Source organism: Tympanuchus pallidicinctus, unplaced genomic scaffold (assembly GCF_026119805.1).
Source record: "Tympanuchus pallidicinctus isolate F22 unplaced genomic scaffold, pur_lepc_1.0 scaffold4, whole genome shotgun sequence".
Classification (NCBI taxonomy): Eukaryota; Metazoa; Chordata; class Aves; order Galliformes; family Phasianidae; genus Tympanuchus; species Tympanuchus pallidicinctus.
In genome coordinates this window covers 1,154,402-1,179,316 of record NW_026294758.1, presented here as the reverse complement: position 1 = coordinate 1,179,316, position 24,915 = coordinate 1,154,402, and the positions used below count along the sequence as shown (strand labels likewise).

Sequence of the window (24,915 nt, the reverse complement as noted above, 5' to 3'; positions counted from 1 at the left end):
GTATCGCGGGGCAGAGCTCCGGTTATTCGCGCTGTTGGCTTCTGATATTCTGCGAGGGCGGCCTTGGGGCGCCGGGTATTACTACCGGTTTTATGCATTGCTGCTCTTGCTGTTCTTTCCTTAACGCGAATATTCTCGCAACGAGAATATTTTAAATCGAATTCTGATGATCGGCGAAAAGGATCTTTTAATAGGAATTCTGGCCTGACGGAGGTCAGGAGAGCGACCCATCAGATCCTCACTATTACATGAAGAGCGGCCATCGGGCTGAGCTCCGTCCCCAGCCCCGTTTTGTCCAGCCGATCACCTCGCAGCCGCGCCCGGCGCTGTCCCCGTTGGCTCACGGCACCGATACACAGCAGCGTAAAGCCCGAAGAAGTATCACCTTACGTTGTGTTTTCTTATCAAGTGCTTGCCACATAAATACATGTGCATAATAAACACCTTAGGCATTCTCATGCAAAGCAAGTGCTTCGCATTTGTTTTAAATTTAATGTGCGCTTCTGTACATCCTTGCGAGCATAAATAGTGAACACAGAAAAGCACAAACATGTTACATATATAAATAACCGATAAGCACACGTATAGGCTTGATGTACCATCTCGATGCTTTCATACACATGCTCTGAACGTTTTTGTATCTTCATTACATATATGAATTAAATTCATAAACGGCAAAACTTCATATCTACAGACTGTCCGTTTACACATGCTAATTATAAAGAGCAAATTGCACGAGATCACGTTGTGATGACTGTATATTCCAATAAGTTACACTTACTAGTATATTTATTATCTTTACGACTTTTCTGTGAACGAGGCGGAGGCTATGAACGCAAACCGAAATCTTTTTCCTTCGAACTCTCTCCGGACGCTTTGCGGAGCGCACAGAGCTGCGGCGCGGGGCCGCTGCTGCCCAATCTGCCGCTCCGGCTTTGCTCTCCGTCCCGCTGACACAAAGGATGCGGACTCACGCAACCGCTCGTCTCTCCCTGCTGCGGCACATTGCTCCTCCGGGAGCGGACCCACTGCAAAACCCGAACTTATCGGCGTGGTTCTTTCGTTGCCATACTTGCCGGTTTCGGGCAGCCTGGAGAAAACAGAGACACATGAAAGTCCGAGTTTTAATTTTTAGTTCCTTGATGTTTTCGTTTTGCATCCATGGTGATTTCCTTCAGAATACTGTAAACTCGCAGCGGATCGGAGCAGGTCACCTGCGCGTATTCCTTCAAGCGAGGGCGGCGTCGGCCTTGCAGAGGCACAAATCGCTGTTTTCTTCCCGTGCTTGTTGACGCCGTGAGAGGAGCCGCAGATGTACCACGGGCTCATGTACATGCCGCAGCACCTTGAGTGGTTGGCGGGAGGTGTTTACCAAAAACTTCGTTCCCCGCTGTTCTGATTTTGCAAGGCGGAATGGTGGGCCCCGCTGTCTCATTCGGCTCCAAAGCTGCGGGAGGAAGCCGCTTCGTGGGGATGAAGGCGGGGCTCGGCAGGGGAGAGGGAAGCTTCGGACCGAGCCTTAACAGAAAGCTCGGACACAAGGCGAAGGGAGCAATTCCTTCATCTCTTCACAGTGTTTGAACTCCCGTGCGAAAGGGGAAGGCCGGGGGGGGAGGGGTGGTTCAAGAGCAGGGCAGAACACAGACTCGTGTAAAGAGCAGCTTGCTAAAATCCACACATCCCTCCAATCCCTGCTGCATCCCGTGGGAGCACGGTCCAGACTCCGGTCAATGAATCAGGGGAGGGGGGCTGGCGGCAGCGCCGGCGGCCGCTGCAGGTAGCAGGCGACCGGGCCGTGCGGGCCCCCAGCCGCCACGTCGAGGGGGAGGAGGCCGCGGCCGTCGGGCAGATCGAGGCGCGCCCCGGCGCGGTGCAGAACCGCCAGCGTGTCCAGGAAGCCGGCGCGGGCCGCGTCGTGTGCGGGGCGGCAGCCGGTGCGCGGGTCCGGCCGGTTGGGGTCGGCGCCGCGCTGCAGCAGCAGCTCGGCCACCCGCGGGCTGCCCAGCATCATCACCTGCGAGGGGAAGGACGGACACAGCGTTCTTCAGCGGCGTGCTCTCCGCTCCGGCCTCGCAGCATAGCGGAGGAGGCGGAGAGGCCGCCGAGGAGCTCCAGGGGCTCGTCGGAGAACGGGGCCCGGCGGTAGCGCGAGGCGGCCGCGGAGATCCGGGCGGCAGCGCGACTGAGGACGGAAGGGAATCTCTCGTTTTCCATCGCGCACCTCCACACAAACTCGCGCGGTTCCGAGTCGCGATGGCCACCGCGAAACCGCGCCTGCAGAGCGAGGCTGGTCATCTGCTTCTTCCCGGAAACTTTTAGCATAGGGCTCGGGAGAGCAGGGAAGCGTCTCTGCCCATAGCCTCGCTCCCTGAACTGACCAGCCTGATCAACCACAGGAGGCACCACAATTGATGTCAGTTGCCCCTGTAAGAGGACGGAAAACAAAACGAATCTCGGCTCAGTTAGAACAGAAGAAAGAGGAGGAAAGAGGTCCAGAGGAGTGGCTCCAAGGTCTAGGAGAAGCACCCCTGAGTCCAGGGGAGGGCCCTCAGTAAGACCACGGTCACCAATGCCTACAAGGGCAACAAGAAGTCCTAAAAGAGGAAGAGGTGAGCAAGACATCGTTACCCTTGTTGATTGATCTCTGAAAAAGAATGGAATTCAAAGTCTGAGAAAAGACTTCTCACGTCACCCAAATGAGCCTATTGCCACTTGGTTACTTCGATGCTGGGACAATGGGGCCAACAGTGTGTGGCTTAGATAGTAGAGAAGCTCGCCAACTGGGTGGCATTGCTAAGGACTCAGCCATTGACAGAGGCATTGGTACATGCCAGAACCAGGCCTTCACCCTCCGGAAGCAGATGTTGTTAGCTGTAAAAGAAAGATACCCCTTCAAAGATGATCTGATGCCTGAGAAAAAGAAAGAGACATAATCATTTCTGGGTGTAGTGGGTTTTTGGAGAATGCATGTTCCAAACTACAGCCTCATTGTAAGCCCCTTTTATTATGTGACGTGAATGAGAAATGAGTTTACATGGGGTCCTGAGCAGCAGCAGGCTTTTGAGCAGATTAAACAGGAGATAGCCCGTGCTGTGGCCCTAGGGCCAGTACGGACGGGACAGGGTATAAAGAACATCCTCTATACCGCTGCTGGAGAGAACGGTCCCACTTGGAGTTTGTGGCAAAGAGCCTCAGGAGAGACCCGAGGCCGACCCCTGGGATTCTGGAGTCAGGCGTACAGAGGGTCTGAAGAGCACTACACTCCAACTGAGAAGGAGATCTTAGCTGCGTATGAGGGGGTTCGGGCTGCTTCCGAAGTAGTCGGCACTGAAACACAGCTTCTTCTGGCACCTCGACTGCCAGTGCTGAACTGGATGTTTAAAGGAAAGGTTCCCTCCACCCATCATGCTACTGATGCCACTTGGAGTAAGTGGATTGCACTGATTACACAACGAGCACGGATGGGGAACCTCAGCCGTCCAGGAATCCTAGAGGTCATCATGGACTGGCCTGAAGGTAAAAAGTTTGGAACACCACCAGGAGAAGAAGTGTCATGTGCTAAAGAAGCCCCACCATACAATGAACTACCAGAGAATGAAAAGAAATATGCCCTGTTCACAGATGGATCGTGTCGTATTGTAGGAAAGCATCGCAGATGGAAATCTGCTGTGTGGAGCCCCACACGACAAGTTGCAGAAGCCACTGAAGGGAAAGGAGAATCAAGCCAATTTGCAGAGGTAAAGGCTGTCCAACTGGCCTTAGATGTTGCTGAACGGGAGAGGTGGCCAATGCTCTATCTTTACACTGACTCGTGGATGGTGGCAAATGCCTTATGGGGGTGGTTACAGCAGTGAGAGCAAAATAACTGGCAATGAAGGAGTAAATCTATTTGGGCTGCTGAGCTGTGGAAAGACATTGCTGCCAGAATAAAGGATATGGTTGTAAAGGTGCGTCATGTAGATGCTCATGTGCCCAAGGGTCGGGCTGCTGAAGAACAGCAAAAAAATTATCAGGTAGACCGAGCTGCCAGAATTGAGGTGGCTCAAATAGACCTGGACTGGCAACACAAGAGTGAATTATTTCTAGCTCGGTGGGCCCATGAGACCTCCTGTCATCAAGGAGGAGATGCAACATACAAATGGGCTAGAGACCGAGGGGTGGACTTAACTATGGATGCCCTTGCACAGGTTATCCATGACTGTGACACATGCACCACAATTAAACAAGCCAAGAGGATGAAACCTCTCTGGGAGGAAGGGCGATGGCAAAAGTACAAATATGGGGAGGCATGGCAGGTTGATTATATCACCTTGCCATGATTTCGCAATGGTAAGCATTACGTGCTTGCTATGGTGCAGGCAACCACTGGGTGGCTTGAAACATATGCAGTACCCCATGCTACCGCCCGAAACACCATATTGGGTCTCGAGAAACAAGTCCTGTGGCGACATGGCACCCCAGAAAGGATTGAGTCAGATAACGGGACTCATTTCAAAAATTCTCTTGTAAATACTTGGGCCAAAGATCATGGCATTGAGTGGATTTACCATATTCCCTATCATGCACCAGCTTCTGGTAAAATTGAACGCTACAATGGGTTGCTAAAAACCATGTTGAAAGCACTGGGTGGCGGAACATTTAAGCACTGGGAGAAGCATTTGGCAGAAGCCACCTAGTTAGTCAATACCAGAGGATCTATCAATCGTGATGGTCCTGCTAGCTCCCTACATACTGTCAAGGCAGATAAGGTAGTACATGTAGTACATGTGAAGAACATGCTGGGAAAAGTGGTTTGGGTCCTTCCAGCTTTTGGGAAGAGCAAACCTCCGTGTGGAACTGTTTTTGCCCAGGGACCTGGGTCCACTTGGTGGGTGATGCTGAGAAACGGGGATGTTCAATGTGTACCACAAGAGAATTTGATATTGGGGGAGTGCAGCCAGTAATTCCATAAATAAAAAGGTTTGTGTGTGCATGTGTTTAATGTTTGGTAATTATTGTTTGTTTGTATATATATTAAGCATGATGTAGTGATGTAGAATAAGGAGTGGAATGTCACGGTTTTGTGATTTTTGGTTTTTGGTATTCCACATCATAACATCATGTGGGGCACTGGGACTTTAACTGTTAATGCTCAAGTCCTGGGTACCTGCCCAGAAGAGAAGAAGAACTACATTCCCCAGGGGACTTTGAGATCAGGGAGAGGAGGTTTAACTCCTGGCAAGAGCGTTGTGGTGAGGCCTATCCACCTTTCTCTCTCTCATTATATTTGATTTATTAGCTTCAATTCTGATTATATTGTATTATAGTGTGTTCTCTTGCATTCAGATAATATACTTAGTAAATTAGTTTGTTTCTCCTCAGATCAGTGCCGCTGTTTTTAATTATTTTGGGGTCCCCTGTTTCCTTTTTTTCTGGAGGCGCGGATCTGCAGACCCCTCTGCCCTGCTCATCACGGAACCGGGCCGAACCAGCCCGTAAGCCGTTGACACTCCCACTGTGTTCGGCCCGGAGTCCGGGCAGAGAGGAGCGCCCGGGAGCCTCCGAACACACGGGCGGTGTGTGAACCGCCGTTCTCGCAGCGCCGTGCGTTCAGCTCGCAGATCTGTGCTGCACAAAGGTGCCAAAAAAAAAAAAAAAAAAAAAAAAAAAAAAAAAAAAAAAAAACCACGTCGGAGGGCGGTCCCAAATCCGCGCCTCTGGAGAAATGCAGCACCGACATTTTGTAGGAGAGAGTTTTGCAGGCAATGACAGCGTATCCTAAATACAGCTTCTCAGAATTACCCAAGTTTCGTTTTATTTTGAAAATTTAAGAGGAATCCGTGTAGAACGGCCAGAGACATTAAATCGGCTTTATAAATGTAGTTTATATTCCTGCGGGCACTTTTTTTTGCGTTCACAGCAGTACGATTCAGCTCCTCGAAGACTGATGAGTGTACGTCTGCTGAGCTGCCAGGCAGGGCTGTGCACTGACTGGTTCTGCTTCAAGGAGTTTTTGAACAAATCACAAAAACCACTGATTTATTTATTTTCCCCCCAAATATATCACGAGAACCACCTTACTATGAGGATGATTATTTTGAAAAAAGAAAAAAAAATTTTTTTAAGTGTAGTAGTAGTAAAGTATAGCAGACAGTAAAGCAGAAGAAGCCGATTTGATGGAGAAGCCTGAATATGTGAGAACCACCGTACTATTATTGTTGTTGTTGTTATCGTTATTTTGGAAAAAGATAGAAGAAATACTAAGTGTAGTAGTAGTGAAGTATAGCAGACAGACAGTAAAGCAGAAGATTCCGATTTGATGGAGGGGTAAATCTCTCTGAAAAGGTGACTCGTTACTTGTTATTGCACATTTAATGTGAGATGAGCATTAAGGCTCTCGGTTTTGATCATCCTATGGTTGATAACAACGCGATCCAGGGTTGCTGAAACTAAAACCCTTTTCTTGCGGCGGTTGTAGACTTTCCCCTTTGCACCAGGCTGACAGGAACCATGGTGCCGCTCTGGCTTCAGCACAGCTGTCGGGGTGCGCCCGACGCCGGCACTCAGCCCAGGGTTGCCTCCGCGCCCGCCGAAGAGCCATTGCCAGGGAGGCGGCCCTCAGCCCCGGTCCTCTGATACGGAGGGCATCTCCGTCCTCCCTACCTGGATGGGAGTCCGGCCGAAGGAGTTGACAGCATTGGGGTCGGCCTCGCCGTCCAGCAGCTCCCTCACCCGTTGCAGATCACCGCGGGCGGCGGCGTTGGCTAGCTCATCCGCAGCCGTGCGGGCCGCTCTCTGCGCCATGCTCTCCCAGGCCCGGCCTTGTGTCTGCGGGCAGCGGGGCCCTTCCGCCGGCCGCAGCCGCCGCCCTTCCGTCCTTCGCTGCCCTCAGCTGGCGGCGATGCCGACCCACGGTGGGAGCCCAGTCCATGGGAGAGCGCGTCTCCGCCGCTCCACGCCTGCACCACCGGCAGCTCTCGGCGGCGCGATCTGGCCTCGGAGCACCAGGCGATGTGCCGTCGCGGGAGGCTCCTCCACCCGCGGGGCCACGGCTGTGCCCGAGTCGCCCGCCGCTTGTTTTCTCCCCGCAATTGGTACCGCTCCGCCCCGGCCCGCCCCAGCCGTGCCCGCTCCGGTCCGGCCCAGCCGGCTCCGCCTCACCCGGCGGCTGTCAGCGTCATCGCGGCCGTCCCGACGAAAGAGGCGGCCATGGGGCGGCGCGGCGGTGTGGCCACTGCTCCCCGCAGCCGGGGCGGCCGGGCGATTATTCCGCGTCGTCGTTCTCTTCCTTTTTTTTTTTTTTTCTTTTTTTTTTTCTTTCCCTTTTCTGTATTTTTTCCTTTCTTGCCTTAAGGCAGCGGCCTCTTAACACGTGCTTTACCACCTCCAGAGTGCCTAGACGTCCTCCGGGCACACATCAGTACGGGAGCCTCGGCACATCCCTCCCGCTTCTTTTCTTAAATTGGAAAGTCTTCAGAGCTTTGCTCAGTGCAGCGGCACAGAGCCGCCGTCAGGAGCGAGATGAGACTCCTATCTCCATTTTCCTTCCGAACCAACAAAGCAAGCAATCAATTAAACAGGGAAAACAAACAAACAAAAACAAAAAACAAAAACAAAACAAAAAAAAAAAACAGAAAACAAAAAACCACAAAAGCCATACCAAACAAAAGCAAACCAACAGCTAGCTCCCCCCGAAACAGGTGACTCCCCTTCCAACCGAGGCCCGCAGAGCTCACCCCAGCGCTCTTCGGCGCTCGACTCCGTCCCCTTCCCGCAGCCGGGGGCGGCAGCACCACGGACAGCTCCGGAGGTCCGACCGGTGGACACGCGGCCGGCGGGGCGGCGCGGATCGGCGCAGCGCCGCGACTCCGTTGGAGTTCCTCGGATGATGCTGTAAGTGCAGAACAGGCGTGTGCTGATGTTACAGAGGGAACTGAAGACGTCTTGGGTCTTGCAGTGTAGAAATGTTCAGAGGAAAGAAAAGCTAAAGGAAGGAGCTCTTCATTCTCTCACCGCGAAGGGTCAGAAGAGTGGCCTGTTTCCTGTCGTGCATGTGCAAGATTTATCAGACATGTCACATCTCTAAGATAATTCTCTTCGGGTGTTTGCAATCATACTTGCAGTCTATATCTGCATTCTGCATTTTTCAATTCTACTGCTGTCACGCTGGCCATTTGTTTACCTGTATCTTTACTTGAAACTGCCACTACATACCACCAAAGCAATTAAATAACTTTATCGTCCTAATAACTTCAAAAGATGTAGCTACATTATCAAGAATTTTCTCGATTTCCTGTACCAGACGGCATTATTGGTTTCCACCAATGAAAAACAGAAGAAAGCTAACTAGAATCGGCAATGAAAACTGTCTGTGTAAAGTAATGTTTATTTATGGTGTGAGTAGCAAGCTTCTGTAACTGAAAGCTTCATGCAAAATTCCACTCCTGCAGTCCCATTATTGCCTCTATGTTCAGATGCATAGTAATGAGTGAAGTTCTATTCATGATAAAGACCTCCTTGATATAAATGTCTTATTTAATAATTGAGCACTTCTACACAATTTACTGCTTTCTGGATGCACTCTTTTTATCTGTCTTCTTTCCCTAATATTGAATCTGATATTTGAGTGCGGAGTGCCATAAAATAATAAAATAAAGATACTTCAGACGTCTTTAGTAAAAAGAAAACCACCACCAACAAAAGCCAACCAACCAATAACAACAACAAAACCCCAAGAAATAAAAGGAAGAATTACATATATGCCACCTTACTTATAGTGGCAGCTCTCAAGTAGAAAAAGGTATTTCAAAGGTATATCTTAAAAAGACAACAGACTAATTTTAACAACGTCTGGAATGATTTGTGCTATTACTGGATTTATTCAGTGGAAATAGGACACTGACTCCAATTTCGTGTATCACCTTTTCTACTATCACTTGTACAGTGCAGATGTGTACTACTCATCGAAAAAGTTTTCCTTGATGGCATTTTGCTGACACTTATATATCCATACAGTAAAGAAAAAGTCAGTGTCCACAAGAACTGCATAAGTATTTCATGTGTTACTGGCTTTTTTCCATTTTGTTCTTTCTTTTTTTGTTCCTTCTTTTCTTCCTTCTTCCTCTTTTGCTTCCTTTTCTTTCTCTCTCTCTTCCTTCCTTCCTTCTTTCCTTCCTTACTTTATTTCCTTCCTTCTTTCCTTCTTTCTTTTCTTTATTTCTCACTCTTTCTTACTCCTTTTTTTTTCCCTTTCTCTTTCCGTTTCCGTTTCCGTTTCCGTTTCCGTTTCCCTTTCCCTTTCCCTTTCCGTTTCCCTTTCCCTTTCCCTTTCTCTTTCCCTTTCCCTTTCCCTCTCTTCCTCCCTCTCCCTCTCCCTCTCCCTCTCCCTCTCCCTCTCCCTCTCCCTTTCCCTCTCCCTCTCCCTCTCCCTCTCACTCTCCCTCTCCCTCTCCCTCTCTCTTTTTCTCTTCCTCCCTTTCTTCTTTTTTTCCCTCATTTTCTCCCTCCCTTCCTCCCTTCCTCTCTTTCTTCCTTGTGCAGCCAGAGGCTTCAAGTGGAGCCAATCTCCTCGGCTTCATATAGAGCACATTCATTACATCTTGTCCTGCCCAGATTGCCCAAGGGCTACAGCATGAACCATCTCCTGTTTAATTTTTAATTAATTCAAAGGCTGTTGCTCCATGTGAAATCATTCTTCTTCAGGATCACTTGATAGAGAAGGTTTACAGTCAGTCACTAATCCAGAATATGCATTCTCCAGAAACCACAACACCTAAGGAAGCCTCTGCTTCCTTTTTACTGGTTGGTGGAGGCATAGCAGTTATTTTACTGATCACATCTGGGGGATCTGATGATGTTCATCTTACCCTTTTATTCCCAAGAACAAGATCTCCTGTGCAGGTCCCTTGACCTTACTTAGTCTTATGGCAAGACTGGCTTTTAAAAGGATTTGAATTTTTTTCTACCCTTTCTCAAAAACTTCTGCTATGTTGCCCCATACGATGTCGTCAATGTATTGCAAGTGCTCAGGAGCTTCCCCCTGTTCCAGTGCAGTGTGAAGCAGCCCATGGGAAATGCTAAGACTGTGTTTCACCTCTGAGGCAGTCAATTCCAGGAGTACTGGACGCCCATTCAATTTTAAAGCAAACTGTGGCCTGCACTCTGCTGCCAGAGGGAGTGAGAAAAGCGCGTAAGTGATGCCAGTTGTGACATACCACTTGGATTTCTTTGATTCCAGTTCATACTGAAGCTCTAGCACATGTGGTGCAGCAATCCTTAGAGGTGATGTGACTTAATTCAGCCCATGATAGTTCACCGTTAGCCTCCACTCTCCATTGGACTTTTGCACTGGCCATATGGGACTACCGAAGGGTGAGTGAGTCTTGCTGATTACTCCTTGGTTCTCCAATTGGTGAATCAGCTGAAGAATGAGAACTGGGGAGTCCTGGTTTGACACTTCCACTGAAGCACTGCTCAGTAGTAGCACTGCTGTAGTAGCAATCAGCATTTACTGTTCTTCTACTCTTAGCACCCCCCCAGCAGAAGGGTCCTCTGAGAGTCCAGGCAAGGTAGACAGCTGCTTAATGTCCTCCATCTCCAAGGCAGCTATACCAAAAGCCCACTGACACCCTTTGAGATCCTTGAAATAGCCTCTCCTGAGATAATCTGTATCAAGAATGCATGGAGCCTATGGAGCAGCTTTTGCTACTCATTTCCTGTTATGCTCACTTTGGCCTTCAATACATTTATATCTCGGGATCCTCTTGTCAGTCCAGAAATATATGGGTTATAGATGGGTTTTGCCCCTTTATAACTTGATAGCATTGGAGTACACTGTGCACAGGTGTCCATATTTCTGTGGTTCAAATGTACCAGACCAACAAATCCACACAGCCCAATAAACCCAATTGCCTCTTTCCACCATGTGTCTGGAGGTAGCACCCCTCCAGTTGTGGTTACTGTATTCATTACTTATCCCTTGTGCATGAGAACCAGAAGGCTCATTGTCACCCTCAGAGGTAAGATCAGACCATCTTCTCTATCTGGAGATCCACCCACTAGGAACTGCAGCCAGTATTTCCTGGAAGGACCCTCTCTTGTATTTGTTTTCCCTTGCAATTCATGTGCTCATGCCTGTAGGGTTTGAGATGGCTTTTCCATCCCACTTTCTCATATTCTTTCTGCGGTCATGCAGGTAAAAGTACAGGATAGTACATGCTGTGTACATACTATACCCACCTTCCTGGGCAGAGAGACACTTCTAGTGGATGAAATATTGATTTGTAATGGAGGAGCTATTGAACCAGTTTCTTTTTCTTTGAGCCATTGAACCAGTTTCTCCACAGCCAAGACACAGGCCCATGGGAAGGAAGAGAGAGTATCATACTGTTGAAGTAGACTAGCCACTTTATCCACACCTGACATTTAATTATAATTCCAGTTTATTTCTTTCAGTGTGTTGGCATACAACGACAGTCCCTCTCACAGGTCACATACACATCACATCATCTGAATCTTGGGAGCTGGTATTACTGTCAAAGTTTATTCCTTATCTCTACCACAGCTAGTTCCCTCAAGTACTGGATAACTTCCTCCATGACTGACCACTTGCTTGGGTTCAATGCCAACTGCTTCTTGAAGGGCTATCTTTCCCTCACAGCTAACAAGAGTTGCCACTATAGGGTGAAGGACTGTGTCCCTTTTCCAATTGCTTTGTCAATGTCACTTTCCCTAGGAAGAGATCCCAGCTGCTTGGCTTCGCTGCCTGCTAAGTACAGATTCCAGACCCCACCATCCCAGCAATGGAGCAGCTAAGTACTCACCTGTGGCTATGTACTCACCTGACCAACAGTCATTATCTTTTCACAAATATCACAGCACACTGAACATCAGGATTTGAGTAGTTTCTATCTCTTCCTCTTCCTCCTGCTTTTTTGATGGCTCTATTCCATCTTCATCTTCTTCTCCTAACTTCTCTTAGCTGAACTTTTTGACTTTCATAGACACTTCTTTCATCTTGCTTATAGAGACAACTGATACTGACACTGATTGATTCTGTAACTGAACTGTGGGCTCTGTCACCAGGAGTGGAATTACTATAGGATTGGTTGTGAGGCTCATGGCACCTATAGAATGGGTCCATCAGAATGCTTAGAGTACCTGCAGGGTCTGTCAAAAAGGGTTTGTTGCAAGGGTTGGAGCAGCAGCAGAGCTCATCAGAGGAGCTAGAGCAACTGCAAAAGTCACTGCAAAGGTCAGAGCAATCACAGGGACACTGCAGAATTCGCAGCAACCACAAGACATGTTGCAGGGGTTGGAGAAACCACAGGGCTTGCTGCAGGAACTGGAGGGACTGCAAGGCCTGTTGTAGGAGGTGATGCAAATGCAGAAGGTAATAAGGCTAGTTGGGTGTACAGTACTGGATTCTGAAAACAAAATAAAATCATACAAATAGAGAAAATAATCAAAAAGGTCTAAAATTCCTCCAGTTGCCTCCAGGCACATCAGCTGTTCACAGCTTACTGTGTCTCACTGTAAGTGTCTGCCAGCAAATAGATCAGAAGAGAAAAACACGGGCTTTAGATTTCTTTCAAATTGAATTAAAAGTGCTATCACAGCTTTAATCATGTCTATTTTTAATATTATTGACAAGATCCTACAATTGGGCTCTTTATTTTTCTTTTATTCTTTTTTTTTTTTCTTCCTGCTCTTCTTTTTGCATTATTTCAAACAAGAACTACAAAATGTTGCATAGATACACAATCAGCAATTTTATGTCTGCCTAACTATGCTTGTGATGAATTCTCTGCATACACTGTTACTTTTAATGAAGATAATAAGCTGTACAGGCTCACTGAAGACCTTAAAACTTGTTCCATGTCTGTTCATTGGCACTGGATGTGATGCTTGCTTCCTTGGGGTTCTCCAGTGAAACTTGCTCCCGGAACAGATGCATCAGTGACAGAGGAAGCATTCTAGCTAGAAAACAAATCAATGGCTTTCCTATGTCAGAAAGCAGGCAAACACAAGCAAATGCTAGCAGACTATCTCCTTGAAAGCTATCCCTACTTTTGTTATTCGAGATTAATTCTGGTATACCAGAAGCAATTTCCTGAACTACAGATGGTCCAGAAAGTGTACTCTCCTTTTCCTTATGATTTGTACCATGAAAAGGCTGACAAGCCACAGTATGAGGAAATGTTTGTCCAGAAGTAAGCTTTTGGTTTGCTCCTGTGTGCCTTCACATCCCAAAGTTTAGCTGACTGCAGCATTGTGAATGCAGAATCTGGGACAGCCAGTCAGAAAAGATGTCCAGCACATGTCCAACTTGCTTTGTGGCATCTGTATAGCAGGACAGCTTGGAGTCCAAGCAATGGTGCTCATCTTCCTGCCATTTAAATACATGGCACTGAGAAAATCACTCTGCACCTGCGGTTTACTTAAATGTGTAAGGATTGTGCCAGTGAATTTCTGACTTCCTGAAATACATAATTTCTTTAATTTTTCTCTAGATATCTTAATGGTTGATTGCACAGGGAGTTTTTCTAGCTGAGAATTCAGTGTGTGTTTCTGGATTTTCTATTTGCTAGCTATGCCTGCTCAATCTCTGAGAAAGAGGCACCAGGAATTCAAGACACATTTCAGGAACTGTCAGAATTCTCTTACAGAAAGAATTTGTCTTAAATTAATTCATCCAGTCCATGAATTTTTAAGTAAATGAAAAGCACTAGAATTTTTCCTTCCCTTTAGTTCACCCTCCTTGGTAGAGCATTTTGAAACTCAATTGCTAGGCATACTATGCCTGTCCTTCCCAATCAGGCTGGCAAATTATATGCTGTTCACCAGCTGTTGTCAAGCCCAATTCAAGTCATGCTTTACATTATGATACTTCAAAACTCAAACATTTTTGTGACTATTAGCTTATTTATTAATTATATCACCTACTAAGGCAATATTTTCAAGCCTCTTGCAAAAAGCCAAGACCTTTCTTCTACCTAATTGCATAAACCCAGATATTGATGCTATCAAAAGGCCTGTAGGATAATTTACTCCCTGGACTGGCTGTGCTAAGTGCTCAAAAGTTCACCAGGGTAGTGGAGAAATGGTTTGACTTTAACCACAGCATTGTTTCTGCACAACATTCATTAAACGATAGCAGTAAATGTTTAGCTGAAAATAAAAACCATACAAATTCCTCAAGAAGCTTCTTGCCAAATGTTGAACTTTTCAGTTCCTTGCCTCTTGGCAAACCATAAGTTCACACAAATCCCCTCCAACCTTCATGCAACCTTTTAAAATAAAGGAGATAAAATAAAGGAGAGTTCTGAAAAGCAGGATTCCCCCCACCCCACCACAATGGAAAGTCACTTTACTTCCCAATTGTATTTAGCCTCTTCCAAACATGAAAAGTAAGTCTGCTCACTTGCTTTGTCTTTTTTCCCGCTTGTCTTTCAAATCTCTTTTGCATTGGCTGAAGTGCAGAAATTTGGGAATTCAGCAGACATCTCAGGGTTTAATTAAATAAATGAGGGTTGTGTTGGCTTAAGCATAGGTCTCTGAGCTGCAGGAGGATGGTAGAGGAGAGGAAACAGCATAATAGGGAGTTCTACTTTCTGCCCTTTATTTTTTTATATATATATGGATTTTCCATAACGTGTGTATTACAACTCCAAGGTTTGCTGCTGAAACTACTGACAGAGTGAAGAGGACAGTGAAGCACTGCAACTGTTCACCCAGAGATGTGGTGGAAGCCCCTTCCCTGCAGACATTCAAAGTCAGACTGAACGAGGCTCTGAGCAACCTGATCTAGCTGTAGATGATTTTGTTTCTGTCACTAAACCCCCACTTGGGCATATTTCTTCTTCTTCTTCTCCTTCTTTCTCCCCCTCCATCCCCCCAATAGTAATCCATGTTAAATTTGTATAATGCAGTATTTTGCTACAGAAGCCATGACAAGATGATACAGAGTAATAATGCTGGCTTTCTACAGATTAGAGAGGCAGGTTAAGTAATCTTATTGTGTAAAATACATTATGATGCTGGAAATCCAACCATTTGGACAGCAGTAGTCTGTACTGACTGCAATCTTAAGGTACTCTTGTAGAAGTAGTTATTTGAATAGCCTTGTTCCTCATCAAATTACAATATGCCTCTTAACATGTCTACCTTTGGTCAGATGTGATGGTCACTCTGCAGCTCTGCTGTCCTTCGGAATATTCATCACACTGATGCTGATTGTAAGCCAAGTGTATGTTCAATATGGGGAGGACTATAGCGTGATACTCTGCACGGGTGCATATGGTTTGTTTTGTGAACCAAAGCAGCTCAGGGTGACTTGTGATGCTGAGTAACTGTCTGATGTCATATTGCTTCAGGGCAGGGACTGCTCTTGGTTCCCCCACTGCAACTGCTGTGCATGGACTGGGTGTGCAGCTCTGTTGTGCCTGCTGGTGCAGCAGTGCCAGCTGCCATTGGTGATATGAGTTACAACATGCTGCTCTGTTTCTTCTGTGAGTGGCCCATGATGGCTGCTAGCAAGCACACGTGTTTGTTTTTGAGTTACATAAACATGAAGGAGGCAATTACATTGGAAACACGAGTGTTTCACATTCTGTAGCTGCTGAAAAGGCACTGGGCCCACCTGTCACAGCACCAAAGTAACATTCCTGTAGACACAGATGCTTCTTAACGCTTTGCAGTCCTTCATAAAATGTTATGCTTCTACCTTGAGGCTTTGTGTAGGAGTGGAATGTGATTGGGAATATCTGCTTCAATAAAAAAAAAAGAAAAAACATAATTATTTGCAATAATGTAAAACTGGACTGCTGGTTTTTTTTTTTTTTGTTTGGTTTTTCTTTTCTTTTCTTTTTTTTTTTCTTTTCAGTTCTTGATTGCTACTGCACTCAATTCCAGACTGTATGCAATCTTGTAATGACCCTTAGCATGTATTAATCCAGCACATCTGAGTGATCATACTCGATACTCTTGCTGTCCCCTTTAAAATCTACCACCTTGCAGCTCTGGAGACTTTCTGTTAGCTCCTTACCAAAGTTTGCTTTGTGAGCTGTAGGTTTCTGCAGCTGGCAGAACAACTGCCTGTGCAGTAGATGACTGTCAGTATCAGCCTAAGACTGCACGTCTTTCTTTCTGCCACCAAGCTGGTAGCAAACTTAGTATCTGGACATCAAAGCAGTGATCATTGGCAGAAAATCCCTGATATAAGGCTTTGGTGGCTGGTCAAGTGCTGGCCTCCCAAAGGTAGGACAGCACTGGTTGTTGGCATTTACAGATGACTGTACTGTGTGCCAAGCACATGATGTCTCCTAGACGCTGTTCCGGATCAAGCTTTTCCAGCTGCTCAGTTGGATGGAGAGAATTTCTGACTAGCAAAGTGTGATGTGCTTTCCAAAAGCAAGTTGTGAAAGAGCAAAAGCTAGTTGCTTACTGTTCACTCTTATAAGCCAGAGAATCTTGGAGCACTCAGGAAATTGCTCCTTGCTGCCTTAACTTTTCCTCTCACGTCTGACTGTGCATACAACAACATGGCAGGCTGTTGCCATCACGTGCTTGCTTACTATTAACTGAATCACTGATGCTGCTTAGAGGTGACAGCAAAGAAGGCCACTACCACTTTAGATGATGTATAAATGAAGATTTTCCTAATATTTGTAACATGGCTCTCTGCATATCTGCTTTTCCCTCTTCCCCTCAAAAAATTCTAGCAGCTTGTATTATGGTAGAGAAAGGTGGGATAGGTGATCTAGGAAGAATATAGGGGTGCTGTCTGGATGTGCAATCAGGACAGACACGGCACAGATGGAATTGAACCTGATGAGAGAGATGAAAAACAGTAAGCAGAGATTCTTTAGATACAGTGGGCAGATGAAACGGGCAAAGTAGTCTGGGTGCACGGTGAGCTCCCATCCTAGCATCTGTAAGAAATGAGACACCATTTCCGACATAAATAAAACTTGAACGCAAATCATAACTGTGGCAGAAAGCAGAGCAGGCAGGTACAAGGGCACCTGGGGGTATGCGGTCAGCTCCAGCCCCAGCGATGACTGCTCTTGTTCTTTCCCTTGTAATAGTTGCAGCGATCAGTTTGAAAGCTGCCGTTTCAGAGACGGGCGTGGATTTTGGGAGAGCCGTGTGTGCCACCTAGAGGAAGCCTGACTATTAGCCGAGCGCTGAGCGCCCAGAAAAGGCTCGGAGCAACCATTAGCCTGCAGTTAGCAAGCGTCCTCAGCCGGCTCCAGAAAATGGCGTGCTGTGCCTTTGTGTTCACGAAGATCTTGCATATCGCTGGAAGAGAGCCTGAAAGCACTCCTTCCTACTCCAGGAACAGAGATAGTGCTTCTGTGTGCATGTTTTGTAGTTCTGAGATTTATTAGTACAACCTATGTAGTACGGTGTGGAAAGAAACAGCTCTGACCTGGCAAAGACAAAACTGACTCCTCCGTCTTGCTAGGAGCTCAATTTTAATTTGTGTCTCTGTTTTTCAGAGCTTATATGTTTCGACACTTCTGGCATACACCAACTTTTGATGCACAGAACCGCTTGTTCAGGAGGAGGCCATGCACAGAGGAGGGGCAGGGAATGAGAGGGGTTGTGGTGAGGCAGTGGAAAACAGGAGGAAACAGAGCATGAAGTGGTATGCATAGAGAACAAAACAGCACTTAGAATTAAAAAACAAAAACAAAACAAAATACAAAACAGAAGAAGCCAGAATAAAAGAGCAGCAAAAGTAAAGAAGTGTAATAGTACATGTGCTGTGGTCTTTCACCCCAGCAGCTCTGCTAGACTCAGGCAGACCAGCTTCCCATAGAGAGAACACCTGTGACCCATATCCACTTTCATCTCCTTTCTTTTAATATGACTTATTTAATTAAGACACACAGCAACTTTAGGCCCAAGGTCACAAACAGAGAGATGCTCTTCTATTCCAGATACCCACATTTTTATAGTAAGACCTTGCACACAAAGATCTGACCTCTGGGCATTTGGGGACTGATCATGAGCACATTTATCTTGGCTTCAGTTTGCAGTGCTCATTTCCACACCCAGCTCTGTGAAGCTGGAAAAGCTGGGGTGCCATTTGAAGCTGCTCAGGTCTGTGTAATGGTTATTGGTGGTGACTTCTAGCAGCTTGGCAGCAAAAGGTGGAGTCACGTTGTAGCTTCCCTCCCCATCCCTTGTCTCCCGCAGTGCAGCAGAAAGGCTGTGTCTCAGATGTGGGTTCTTTCCATTTCATTTGCTGTAGTGCTGATACTGTGATCCTAATGAAAGTCTATCTGGCATAACTCTAGATCCTCTAGAGTGGCAGAACAAACCACACAACAGTTTGTTCAGATAGCAGACATGTGCCACCCGTGGCTTATTGCTGCTGCTGTACCATCATGGCAGCAGCTCCTCTCCACTGAGTGGCCCAGCCCTGGGACATGGGGAGGCCGCAGTGCAATGCAGACGTATGCTATGGTACTGTGCTTAATTTACAAGGAAATCATGTGGGTTTTCAAAGATCATGATTTGGAAAGTCATTATATGCAGAAGCATGCTGCCAAATTCAAGGTGGGGTTCAGCCTCTTGTCCCATGTAATGAGCGATGAGAGGGAACGGCCTCGAGTTGCTTCAGGGGAGATTCAGGTTGGACATTGGGAAATCCTTTTCTGAGCGTGTTTGGGTGCTGCGATGAGCTGCCCAGGGGGTGGTAGAGCCACCAATCCTTGGAGATGTTCAATAAACATTTAGATGTAGTGCTGAGAGGCACGGCTTAGCGGGAAATATTAGTGATAGTAAGGATGGACAGGATGGCCTTAGAGGTCTTTTTCAACGTTGATTTTTCTATGATTCCATGAAGGTGCTGATGCTACCGATATGGTTCTACTTGCCATTATCATTAAAGCTACTGATAACAAATATAACATCACTAAAGAAGTGGCTTCTTTGGTGCCACTGAAAGACACAATGAAGTCTCTTGATTTGTATGAAGAAGTAAAAAAAAAATAAATACATCAAAGCAATTTTCTTTACCCTTTGTGAACTTGTATAGCTACTGGTGCCCTGGTGATGGCCGGTAAAAAAGAGGGACTTACAAAATTAATAGAAGATGCAATTACCACTGGTAGCTTTCCACACACTGGTGTGTGGAAATATTGCTGCATCAGGCATCAAGAGAATTTATGTGCAAAAGCTTTAAAAATGGGTAATAATAATAAAAAAAAATACACATCATCAAAACTATGAGCTTCAAAAAGTTCAGGGGACCGGATCTGCACCAGTTCTAGTTCCTTAAAAGTATGGATGCTGATTATGGGGCCTTCATTTGCTTTTCTGAAGGAAGGTGACTAAAAGGGCAAAATGCTAAAAAGACTTTATTTCTGAAGCGAGATTAAGTCCTTTATGGAATCGAAAGTAAAAACTGTGCCAGAATTTGAAGACTAAAAATGGCTCACAGATTTAGCATTTTTGGTGAATTTGTATGCTCATTCGAATGAGTTAAGCCTGTGTCTTTGCAGCGAAAATGACCTTATCTGTGCTATGTTTCAGACAATAAGAGTGTTTAAAATGAAACTTAAATTATGGCAAGCTCAAGTTATGACATACAATTTCATGCATTTTGATACATTGGCTAAACACAGTCCTGTGAACATTGAAAAATACGCAGCTGAGCTTTTCATTTTGATAAATAAATTTGAGAATAGGTTTCAACATTAAAAAAAATAATAAATTAATATATATTTGTGACTTCATTTTCAGTTGGCATAATTACATTACTTGCAAATTTTCACATGGAATGTGTAGAGTTGCAATCAGACATTGAACTCAATGAAAAATGTCATCATGTCTCTTTGCCAGACTTTCATAAGCCCCCTCTTACCAGAGAAAAATATCCTTTGCTTCACAGTCACACTGTATTCATCTCATCACTTTTTGGCAGGATGTACATTTGTGAACAGCGTTTGTCATATAGTACATGAAGAGCAATATTTCATCCAAAATCTCTGATGAACACCTTCAGAGCTCTCTAAGAATGGCAGCCGTTGAAGCAGCCTGATGCATTAGTTTCACAAAAACATGACCTAACATCCCTTTTTGTTTTATGTTTTTGTTGCTTTCTGATGTTTATGCTTTAATTGTTTAATTGTAAATGTAAAAAAAATACACAAAAAAGTTAACTTTATTACTTAAATACATTAAATTTATTCTGTATTTTCTATGTGGCCCAATGCAATTCCTGTTTGCTCACTGTGACCCAGGCAAGCCAAAAAATTTGGACAGGCATGACACAAGGCCCACACTAGCAGGGAGATAATTCTGCATGGCAAAGATCATGTGCACCATGGCTTTATTTGCAAGAACCCTCAGCAATTTGCAGGCATGAATCTTCAAGCACTACTGCAAAGTAGGGCTCAGCACTGCAGTCACTGCTCGACAGGGTCAGGCCCCCAGGTATCAGACTTATTTTAATGAACTGGCCTCACTAACTGGCAGTCCTGTCCCTGTACTATGAGTTCAAGCTGGAGGAGCAGAGAGGAAGTCAAGTCTTGCTAGTTGTACCTCTGGTGAGAACTTGCTCCATGGAGACAGGTAATATCCAAACAGCTGAAGCAGAGCTGCAGTGCTCCGTGATTACTGCTGCAAAATGTAGCTCTCTGCTGAAAGGCCAGCAAGTCATATTTGATAACTTTCCCCCAGTTTCACTGTGTCACGTTTTTGAAGCCTCGTTAGAAGATGACTAAATAGAAGCTGCAGTGACCCAGTGACTTTAAGGTAGTAAAAATTTTCCCCACAGCTCTTTGCTGTGTTGCTTACAGAATAGTATGGATGACATCTAACAACACACTCTGCCTGCGTTTTGGAACCTTTCACAATTTCTCTGATATGACTAATATCAGGGGACATCTAACCAGAGTGTATCTGAAATAGCTGTTCTTGGTGACAATCAATCTCACTCACAAGGGGACTCTATGCCATCTGTTAAGTGTCAGACATCACAGGATCTCCAAGTGTTTGCTGCAAACCGAGGAATGACAGCGAGTAGGAAGAACTTTGGCTGTAGGAGCATGCTCATGGAGAGCAGCTGGCAAAGGTGCAGCTGCAGGGAAGGACACAAGCTGCCTTGTCTCCCATTCTATGGCACTGTCTTACTCTGAGGCAAATATGATGGTGCTCCGTTGGAAAATGTGAAAAGTCATTGCCAGCACTGTCCCCAGTATGATGAAGTGTGGAGATGGAAAGAGGATAGATTTACTTCTAAGAAGACAAAGATGAAACCAGGAGTAAAAGGGTCATACGCACATGAGGAGGTGGTTATAGCTTTGTATCCCTCTTCATCACCTTTGGGTGAGATGTCCTGGTTGAATTAATGATCACTGTATCAGATGCAATATGAGAAAGGGACTGGGGGAAGTCGTCCCCCCCCCCCTTTTTTTTTTAATGTACATACAGGAGGCTTCTGATAGAGGGAAAAGTGCTTCTTCAGATAACCCCTTATAGGTCTTGCATCAGCAGGCAGAGTTTTCTATTGAGTCACTTTGATGTCAGGTCTTAGTGAAGAGGAGACTGTTTTAATGCTGGTCAGTTCATTTCATTACGATCAAGCAGACTCACAGGGAACAGCATGAAATTTTGCAGTCTAGAGAGTTGCGCACTAGAAGCTGTGGTAGGAGTTTGTTTTTGTTGGATTTTGTACTAACAATAGAAACAAAGCTCATCAATGAGGCAATTTGGCATTGCTTTTGTTCAGAAGATATTATTCTGTGTTTTTATTACTGTTCTCGGTGGGAGGTCTAAGAAATTATTTATACTTGTTCTACAGTAGGTCCTAGGAAACCAATTTTAAGCAGGCAAGATGAGTGGGACTCTGCATGACTTTTAAACATACTGCGCTGTGTGGGATTTTTTTTTTGCAAGATCAGTGACAAAATCAACTCATCTCAAATGTAGGTGTTTTCTGTTGGATATGAATTAAGAAAAAAAAAAGCATTCAAGGACATGTCACAGCTACCCTTTAGAATACCCAATAGATGACATTTTAAAAAAGAAAAACACCTTAAGAAACCAATGGTGTAAAGCAGTTGAGTCCATATAGATACTGTTACCTGGGTTTCTGTTCTGAGTAAGAATTTACTGCACACCAACACAAAATTAAATATGAAAATGTATATTTGCTTAGCCCTGGTGGGTCTTCTCCAGCAGCGTAGAGTGGTTTAAAAATGATCAAGGTTTTTTTTTAAAGATTGTGTTGTGCATCAAATACCAAACTTAATTCAGTTCACAGTGAATCTAGGCAAAACATTTTTTAAATGCCTCTGATAATGAAAAGATTTATTGTAAAATGTGCTCTAAATGGCTTGAACAGAACACCTATTGTGTGTGCACAAAATGGCCTTGTTCAGCAGTCATTCCAACATTTGGCCCTTGGTGTGGTTCAGACGAAGGAAGAGCAAAGGATTTGACAGCAGGGGAGCTGGAATCCGTGACAAACACCTTTTTAATTTAGTGCAATAACAACGATGTGATTTGAAATGGAAGTGCTGAATTTTTTTTTTTTTTTAATTATTATTATTTTTTTTCCTGAGTGCCCAGAGCTACCACCACATGTGCAGATATTCTCTTAAAAACCTTTTTAGTGTGCATGATGCTGTGGTCAGGTACTGCACACCTCAAAACTGCGAGGCAGGCTCCACCTCTAGGTGCAGGAGCTCCTTTTTTGTCGCGCAGTAGAGGGTGTTGTTTTCTCTTCTTGTATCAGGGGCTTGTTCCCTCATTCCTTGCTAACTGGTGCATCACAGTGCTGCTGTGAGATCAGGCCTTGTGAGCATCCAGAGAAGTGCCAGAATTCACCAGCTGCTTTCAGAACTTTGCATGGACAAATTTTCTTCCTGGTTCTCCAGCATCACAGTTTCTCTCACATTTGCTCTTTCATGCTCTGTAGAACATCTCAAAACAACTATAAAATTTGCCCTTGGGGTGGCAAGCAAGAAATAAGTTGTTTTTTGAATGATTGCTCAAAAACCATCATATGTGAAAACTAATGCTTCTGAGCAACGAGATGAAGGCTTCTTTCTTTCCAGCTTTCCCTTCATACAGGCTTTTTTTGAAACTGTCCATGTATCTCTTTTATGACATGTAATTTTTCTTCTTTTTTTTTTTGCCAGTATTGCCTTGTTTTGTGGAACATTTGATGGTAGACCTGGAAGGAGAGGATCTTCAAGGACTAGACATCAGATTATAGGTCAAAACTCTAAACAAATTAACTCTGTGCAGCAGGTTCTGGCTCCTCTCCCCAGAGAAAATGCTTCACTAGTTGCTGTGACAGTGTTCCTGTCCAACATGAAACTTGTGTTTTTTTCCACTTTAAATACAACGATGGGACAGTCAGGATCACTAGAATCTGCATGTTTGGGCAGGTTCTCCCCCTAGGTTGCCACAGCATTTTTCTTTGGTAGCTGTCTCTTCTTTACCAGTCCTGTAGTCATGCCAGCGAGGCAGGAGTTGGAATCTGTTCTCGTGTCTGTTGGCAGCTGGACAAGGAGAGATACTGCAATCACAGCTGAGCAAACACCATGGCTCTCTTGTTCTGAATGATAAATTTTGGTGTATCTACATGCTGAGAAAATTAGTGGTGGTGAGTAACAGGTGTCAAGGCAGTGCTCAGGGACAGAGTGCATGTGCTGTGTCATCAGAACACCACACAGATTCTCAGTTGCTGAAAACTTGTGGATGTTGTTAAGTAGTGCCTAGGCTTGTTAGCTGGTTATGATGCTGGTTATGGAACATGATGACTGTTGCCCACTTAAATATTTTATCAATCACCTACTAACACAGAAAGTTTGGGATGCAGTTCTCTGTGTGCTTTTAGAGTGCCATTGGCACACTATGCACGTTGGAAAAGGCAGCTTGAGATGAACAAGAAGTTTTTGAATACAGTGTACAGCACAGGGGTTTGGGTCATCATTACCTGAGGGTCATTTTTTTTAATCTCACCATGTGAAGGAGATAGGAGCTGGATAATAGTGAAACAAAGCCCACCGGCTGCTGGATGAATCCATACCTTGCAGGTTAGTTATTATCCTTCTGCAACTCAGTGACAATTGCAGTTCTGTGGTACTGAAATCTTTCTCAGATTCCTTAATCAGTAACACACTTGCTGGAGGGAGATGAAGATGAGCTTGATATAGCCTATTCTGTTTCTACAACTCTCACCAGCTGATCACTTGGAAATAATAAGGGTAAGATGGCAAGGCTGTTATCTGCCAGTTTTTTGTTCTGGCAATCATTGCTTAGCTGATATTTAGCCTTAGAGATATCTGAGGACCCCTGGTGCACGAATTTTCATTCCTGTAATTCTTTATGTGTGTTACCAGAAAAAATCTGTATCTTGAAACACATGGGAGAGCCAAATGTGTCAACCATGTCTGATCCCTGCTGGAATAAACTAGACAGAAAGGAAAGATAACATAAGGAAAAGAGGCAGGGTTTACGTTGCTGTTTTGTCTTTGCTGACTTAAGCAGCTTCAACAGGAGAGGCTGAAACATCTCATGCTCTTCCTCTTCTAACTCTAAATCTGTGTTGTGAAAAAATGTGGCATTTTTTGGGTGTTTTAAGGATCTTTAGTTTTAGAGCTGTGGCTGAGCTGTAGGATGAAACAATTTTGACACTTTTGACAAGACTTTTGACAAGAAGAAGACACTGGTGCCTGACAGGAGGGTATGAGAAGCTCGAGGCTCAACGTTGGGCGACTTTTTTGTGCCAAAATCATTTGCCAGATATCATTGCGACTTAAATAATTCTCCTCCAGGAGAGGAAATGTAATGCAAATTAGAACAAGGAACATAAAATCAAACACTCATTAACCTGAGTTGAGGACTAATGGCAATTTCAAAGAATAAAAGTTTAAAATTACAGGAATAGATAATAAGAATTAGTTACAG

At 45.1% G+C, this 24,915-nt stretch overlaps 1 protein-coding gene across 1 annotated transcript; it reads right to left on the bottom strand.

Moving 5' to 3' along the window:
* Window positions 1-984: 984 nt before the first annotated feature.
* On the bottom strand, window positions 985-7,046 carry LOC128089766 (cyclin-dependent kinase 4 inhibitor B-like). Its single transcript, XM_052701494.1, has 2 exons — window positions 6,643-7,046; window positions 985-2,014 (listed from the first exon to the last, which is right to left on the bottom strand). The coding sequence occupies exons 1-2, from the start codon at window positions 6,781-6,783 to the stop codon at window positions 1,736-1,738; spliced, it is 420 nt and encodes a 139-aa protein (XP_052557454.1). The 5' UTR covers window positions 6,784-7,046; the 3' UTR covers window positions 985-1,735.
* Between the last annotated feature and the right edge of the window lie 17,869 nt (window positions 7,047-24,915).